Source organism: Mus caroli, chromosome 18 (genome assembly GCF_900094665.2).
Source record: "Mus caroli chromosome 18, CAROLI_EIJ_v1.1, whole genome shotgun sequence".
In the NCBI taxonomy this organism is placed as follows: domain Eukaryota; kingdom Metazoa; phylum Chordata; class Mammalia; order Rodentia; family Muridae; genus Mus; species Mus caroli.
The window spans coordinates 22380082-22387569 of NC_034587.1; the positions used below are offsets into that span (position 1 = coordinate 22380082).

The 7488-nt window shown below is 38.2% G+C and overlaps 1 protein-coding gene across 4 annotated transcripts in view; it reads left to right on the top strand.

Annotated features, from left to right (window-relative positions):
* The window catches only part of Kiaa1328 (KIAA1328 ortholog), a 283276-nt gene that overhangs the window by 235678 nt on the left and 40110 nt on the right, over positions 1–7488 (top strand). For 3 of the 4 annotated variants that reach the window (XM_021151131.2, XM_029472090.1, XM_029472092.1), the window contains one exon: positions 1197–1305. In XM_021151131.2, the coding sequence (XP_021006790.2) occupies positions 1197–1305 (109 nt within the window). Of the gene's footprint in view, positions 1–1196; positions 1306–2691; positions 3673–7488 lie in introns of those variants that run through there. The other variant, XM_029472091.1, reaches the window with a different exon arrangement.

Below are 7488 nucleotides of genomic sequence, written 5' to 3' on the forward strand. Positions count from 1 at the left end.
AAGGAAGTATAAAGTCACAAATGTCACAAGGAATACCTGGTAATTGTGAGGGTTATTTCTCAAGACAGTTTCTAAGAGCCCCCTAACAATCTAAGAGCCCCTAAAGATAGCACATTTGCATTGCAGGTTCCAGCAATGGTCAGGGTGGGTCAGGGTGACTTTCTTTGAATGAACACTCTTTGAACCCAGGGAGCGGGTGGGTGGAGGAAGGAATGTCGCTATCTGTTTTATGACCAGCACCTGGACCACTAAGCCACAAAAGCCACACTCCCAAGCCTGGGCCCAAAAGCCTCGAATTTTGTTACTTCTTCACTAACGCTCAAAAAACTCACTTCATGTTATGTAAATATTCACTCACTCCTACAAGAAAAGGTGGATCTTTCCAAATAGGCTTATAAAGCCTCCTGCGCAGCAGTTTCCAAGGAACCAGAAGGAAATTGTGACAGAATTCTCATAGTCCTCCAGAATAAAGATGGATGCTTTGTGTTGTTGAAAAGTAATAAATATAAAATAAAAACCAAAAAGAAAAGATGTGTCCTTATAATACTATCATTTTACTTGACATCTCGGAGAGAAGAGTAACTAATTAGTACTTCTTAGAACCGAACAGGAGCCAGAACAGGCTGGGCTGTAGGAAGATAAAGTATTGCTTAGGAGTCTCCTAAGACCCTACAATGAAGGTATGCTGGTCATGTCTTTCACATGATACATGCTGTAGTTCAGTATAGAGTTCTTAAAAGAAATGGGATGTTTATATCTAATCTTAAATGCTTTTAAAGAGACTCAACTTGAAAGGTCTGGAGATGCAAGGTGCTAAGAGTTTCTGTTTTGTCAATAAGAAGACTTTTGTTAATAAGATTTAGATAGTTTGCTTTCTTGGGCATTTTCATAGAGAACCCAAATCATCAGAAATATGGCAGGCAAATATGTCTAAAAACAAAATAATTTAGTCTTCTTTTGCACAGATGGGTGGATTTTGATTGTTTTTAAGTAAGGCGATGTGAATCACTGATATTTATAAAAACCAACATAAGGAACGTCTTAATTGCCATTGTTCCATTTCGGGGGTGGGGGGTGGGGACAGCAGTCTGTTCTTGAGGCTTTGGAATGTCCCAAATGGCCTACTTTGTTACTTGAAGTTAACTTTTCATTTCCTTTGTTGAATACTCAAATTATTTCCTTTATCGTTTATACAGAGACAGTAACAGGAGTTAGAAAAGATGCATCCACATCCCCTATGTCAACACGAAGCCCTAAAGAACCCCTGACACCAGCCTCATTATTATCCCAGCACAAAACCTCAAGGTAAGCCCAAGAGATCCTTTGACTTAGTGTTCTCCATAGGAGAATGTTTATAAGACTGAAGAAATCTTGACAATTTTAGTGATCTTACTCAACAGGCACTTATTATGAAGCTTTAGATTTGGCAAATTCATTACAGATTTTTTTCTCTGTATTCATGCTTTTCTGAAATGATCATGACAGTTGACAAGGATTTCCATAGAAACCCTGTCCACAGAAACTCTGCTTAGCAGTGGGCCCTTCTCAGCTCATCATCAAAGTTGCTGTAGTTAGTTAATCTGCTCTAATCTGCCTGACAGCAGTGTGCACATTCCTCACTACTTCCCAAATGCTCTGGATTCTCAAATGAAAGACACACATACATACACAAACACACACATACAGCTGTCTATTTTATTATGCCTTAAACTGCACAATCGCTTGGCCACTTCCAAACTTCCATGTTGCTTATGCCTTCCCTCTGATACTCCTGAGTTATTATTTATTAAATCTATATTCCATCTTTGCTTCACTAGAACCAATGGGGGTGGGGGAGAGCTGGGGCAACTCTTTCCCAGCTCTTAGATGGCTGAAATTCTGTCTTCTGCAGCTCTCGAGCCTGCATCTTATTCCTTCCCCAGCAATGGCAAGCCTCTTTCCTCTCCTGTGTCTCTTACCTGGGATCCTAAAAGTTCTGCCTCTGTCTCACAGCCCAGCTACTGGCTGCTGGCAACTTTATTTACCAGTCAAAGCCAACCTGGGGCTGAGACCCTCAGCATCTTAACATGCAGACATGCTGGTTCCTGAGTAATTTGCACAGCCAAATTAACACAAGTAGCATTAAACCGACCTACAACACATTGGTAGTAATGTATTTGGTCTACAGCTTTAAGTGAATAAATTCTGAAAACCCTAGTGAATTTTGTGCTAATGGTTTCTTGACATCTGCTTATACCAGAGACTTTAGAAGAGCTAATTGTTTGATCATCTACTTATGGAGTTAGAGAAAATATATCATGTAAAACTTCTCATACTAATATAGCAACTCTCATACTTTACATTTAAGGCTCAATATATAGAAGCATCAGTTTCAAAAGGACTCGGTTTATGTTTCCTTGTGGATAACATTGATTTGTGGCACTTAAATACCTCTTATCACATGAGCATAAATTTAAAGCTTAATTCATAGTTTAATTGCCTAGATTGTTGATCTCAAAGTTGGTGATTTCAAAGGTATACTATAAAACATATTCTTTGGTGTATGGTTGTTTGAGAAAGGAAAGAGCTTTAACTCTTCCTTCTATAGAGCTATCTTTCATTCAAGCACTATACCACCTAAGACAAACCTACACATTCTTGAGAAGCAGTGTTTGTTCTAACTGGTTCTTATTGGCATGCCTTTAATTGTAGAGGCAGAAAGGTAAACACCACAAAAGACCCTGGAAGTGACTGGTACAGAGAATAGTAAGTAAGGCTGCTGTCTTTTAGTGCTGTGGACCCAGAACTATGCCAAACTCCTTGACTTATCTTCACAGCCTATGGAGATAGTACCCTCATCCCCTTTTTTAAAATTGGGAAGTATGACTCAGAGATATTGAGTGGGTTGTCAATAAAAAACAAGGCCAGCATCTCAAACTCCAAAGTAATATAATGGGCAACATTGTCAGAATGTGACATATGAAAATAGTTAGCCTGCCCATCTCTCTCCACTGACCTTCTCTCTTGCTTTCAATGCTGTCATCATTGGAATTTACTGAAGAAACAAATGAGTTTTGATTCTGGAAAATGGACAGAGCTTCCACCCAACCCATAGGGGTTGGTTTGGCTGGATTAGAAATGGGTAATCCTCTCAATTTTCAATCTCAGTGAATTTTCTTACAGTTAATATTTAAATAGCACTTGGTTGGTTGGTTGGTGATAGGGCTCAAATGCAGGGCTTGTACTTGATATGCAAGCACTCCAACACTGAGCTACCCTATAGCACAAAAATGTGATCATTAACACTACCTTAATGTATTTTTGGAGGTTGACTTTCAGTTTTAAAGGAAGCATCAAAAAGAGGAATAAAGTCTTTTTCTGTAAGGCTTTTGTAATACATCCTCAGCATAAATTTTGTGAATGAACCATATCAGTATGGTAGAGTATTATAAGCCCTGGTTTAATTTGCTATAAAACTCACATTTACAGATGTTTAAAAAAAAGGATTATTCATCTGCTGGTCCTTAATACTGCTGATCAGCTAAATATAGATTCTCAGGAGCTTTGTAAATAATAAGCACTTGGCTGACTAAAAGATTGCGTAGCACACCAGATCCTATCTTTAGAGGAGTTCACAATGACGTATCATCAGGGTATTATACAAAGTGCAGAGTTGAAAATTATTTGGTGCTATGAAAATCAGCTACTGGGACAGCACAGTAGTGCCTCTCAATCGTTAGCATCCAAAGTATTTGAATCATTTTCATTTCAAAGTATACTCTAGTCATTTTTTATAGACTTTTTTTTAAGTTATGCAAACTCTGGTTCTTCCACAAATCTTCAAAGAGAATAAATTTTAATCCATATTCACCCTAAATTGCAAGGATTTGGAGGTTTACAAAAGGCTTGCAAAAAATGATGGTATGGTTCAGTGATGGGGAATGGGGATACACTTTTCCTTTGTTCTTGTAAAACCCCTAAAACTGTCCCATATCATTTCATGTGCAGTCAAAGAAAACAGTCACGACAGAGTCATCGCTCCCATTCATAGTATAGGTTTTTAATTGTTCTTTCTGCTGGCTGTCAATATAATGTGAAATTTTCATTCCCCATTCAAGATGGAAAAGTTTGTGGCTGAAAATGTTAACATTTGCATTTTTATTTGTTGATTTATTTAAAGGACAGCCTTTCCTATAGCAATCCATCACTTGGTGACACCCCAAATATGAATAATGTATTGTAGACTTGTGGTTACAATGTGTAATAAGTGCCTGAGATACTAAAGGAATGTTAACCATGTTGCAAATGTAATATTTATCAACTTAAAAAGTTTATTGCTTTTGAGGTTTAATAATGCTGACCATAGAACATTAATATTACTTATCTTGATTTTAGCTGGACAACTTTGTATGTAGAAATATTCATCTATCTCATGCTAACAAAATAAATATGTAATTTACAACTCAAGCAAATAGAGCATAATAGTGTCTCCTGTTAGGAGTCATAGTGCTTCTTTCTCCCCATTTTACCTGTGACTACAGGATTGGTTGTGCACCCCTTAGTTGGGAATAGTAAAGACAGTGATTATCTTAGCCCAAGAGGTTTGTGGGACTAAACAAAACAATAGTGTTCACTTCCTCTTAGTAAGAACAGGAAATCCTGCACAGATCAGTCCTTCTAGAGAAATGACTGGAGGGACTTTCTCATTGCACCAAGGCAATACATGAACCTTAGCTCTGGAAGAAACCTGGGATGGTCTGTGAAGCTCTGAAACTCCATTCTTATATCCACTATGAAGCCAGAGATGGCCAGGTGTAGCTGCTAGCAGCCACAGTTTACTGGGTTCCGGAAAGGAAAGATGGGGTTAGATGGGAAAAGCCGCAAGAGAAATAAGGAGCCAAGACTAAGTTCTCTGATCAATGTTTACTTACAAGTCTGAGCTTATAAAGATGGAGATCTCATGGTCTCTTTGTCAGGATCTGTCAGGAAAACAAGCTCAGCTGCTCAGCAGGTAGCTTCTTGCAGAAAGCTGCAGATGTGGCAGACAAAAGACTTTACCTATGTAGGAAGACTCCACCCTAGATGAGCTAGCAACTGTGGCAAACAAGGCCTTAGTCAGCCTGCTCAAGGCTTGGGGAGAGCACAGACAGGTTACCCTCTGCTTCTCAAATGAATTGTTACGGGCACAAATACTACTTTTTATATAGCATAAATATGTGCTTTTGCACCTTCCCAAATTAGGTATGTCCACTGCCAACAATAAAAAATAACGTTTCCAACCACCAAAGCCAAAGAATTTGTGTTTATTAACCAACATCCACTGTGATTGGTGTCCCCATTTAGGTGCAGAATTATGTATTTCTTCACTATAAATGACCTTTCTGATTATACTTGATATATGCCAATTTAATCAGAAAGTACAATTACATTAAGCAGATATTTGTATTAACATAGCTTTGAATTTCAAGCCTTTTATCTCAAACCATACTAGGAGATAAGGTATCGTACTGCTGCATACTCTTTCATGTGACACAGTGCGTTTCATATTGAAATGAAGGAATGGCCTTCTATAATTCTTCAGAACTGCAGAAATGTCACTTTCTGAAAAGCTGATGGAGTTTCTACTTCTCAGTCCTGTGACGAGACGATGATGATTGTTCCACACTGATGAACAGTGACTAATTCCATCCCCATGGCTGCAGGATTAAATCCACAGCCCCTGAAGTACAAGGTCACTGAGCCCCTTCTCTGCGCCTGTGATTCATTACATATCAGGGCACTGCTCTTGCGTATCTGTTTTCCTGTGACATGGAAAGAAAGAAAGGCAAACCCTACACATCATGCCCAGCAAGAAAATTTGTGCAACTAACATGGATTTATCTGCTTCTAGAAAGTACCATTTGTTTCTTTATCTTGTTTTGCCTTTTTTTGTTTTCGGAAAGATTTGCATTTTCTTTTTAAACTACAACATGGAAGATTTTTGAGGTTTTGTTGTTGTTGTTATTGTTTCTTTTTCAGATACTGGCTATGGATTTTATGAAACTTGTTAAGCCTAGGTTGGGGGTGGGGCCCATTAAGTGTTAAGTGTTTTGAAAAAGCCGATAGTATATTAGAGACTTAATATTAGTTAATTATTTTTTTTAAATATCGTGGTCGTTTGCAGCTAGTCTACATGCTTCATATCTTGCTCTCAAGTGTACTACTAGCTTAGCTTTGCTCCTAAGCATTTACACAGGGCTAGCTCCAAGTCTCTTTGGGGAACCTGGGATCACACTCTACCAAGCCCATGATGAAATAAATCTAAATCTCTCCAATTTTTAGACTAGTAGTTCTCCACCTTCTTAATGCTATGACCTTTTAATATAGTTCTTCATATTTTGACCCCAACCATAAAATTATTTCATTGCTACTTCATAACTGTAATTTTGCTACTGCTATGAATCATAATGTAAATATTCAGGATATCTTGGTATGTAACCCTTGTGAAAAGGTTGATTGACAAACCCCCTCCGAAGGGGCTACAACCCAAAGTTGAATACCACTTTTTTTGCACAGTATTTTCATTTTTCCCTAAGTAACTTCCCATGAAAAGTGTATACTTATGGCTCCAAATATAATGATGGAGTTTTCAGAGTTTTTAGCTAAGGAACTGATAGCATTTTGGACCTGTGCTGTGCAGAGAATCAAATGGAAGGTATCTGAGTTACTTTCAGTTGATAGGAAAAGACACCATGATCAAGACAATAATTAGAGACAGCATTTAATTTGGGACTCAGAGTTTCAGAGGGTTGGAGTTCATGACCAACATGGTGGGGCCTTCGCACCAGGCAGGCAGACATAGGGCTGGGACAATAGCTGAGAGCTTACTTCTCAATCCGTAAGCTTGAGCCAGGGAGAGAAATAAGTGGGAATGATATGGGATCCATTCTCATTCAAACTACCAAAGGCCTACATCAAAGATTTAGCCCATGAACACTTTGTGTACCATTTCATTTCCAATATCATGTTGCTAGCAGCTGTTTAGATCAAGGCGAAGGAAAAATCATGTCAGTGTCCTTTCCTGATTATGAAAATCGTCTGTGGCAGCTGCCAGAGGACTCAAAATCTACACAAGAAATATTTTAATTAGTAACCAAGATATATAGCATTACCATTATTTAGAACTATTAACATTATTTTAACATGAACAAAATACTTTCAGCTTGTATTATTTCATTTAAGTTATAGCAATACCCTGTGAGGTAAGTAATAGTAATATTCCATTTACTAGTGAAGAAGTGAAATGAAATTGAGAGTATAACTGACTAGGAGTGAAGGAAGATGGAATATTGTAACTTGTTTAAGATCCCACAGCTCTGATCTGGGACTGAGAACAAAGCAGAACAGCCCCCAGGCATGCCAGGGCAGGGCTGTTGTTAAGGCATTCCTAAGAACATCTTGGCCGTAAAATGAAACGGTATTCAAGGACAAATGGGACTATATTATCTAAGCTAACACCATCTGGCCGGA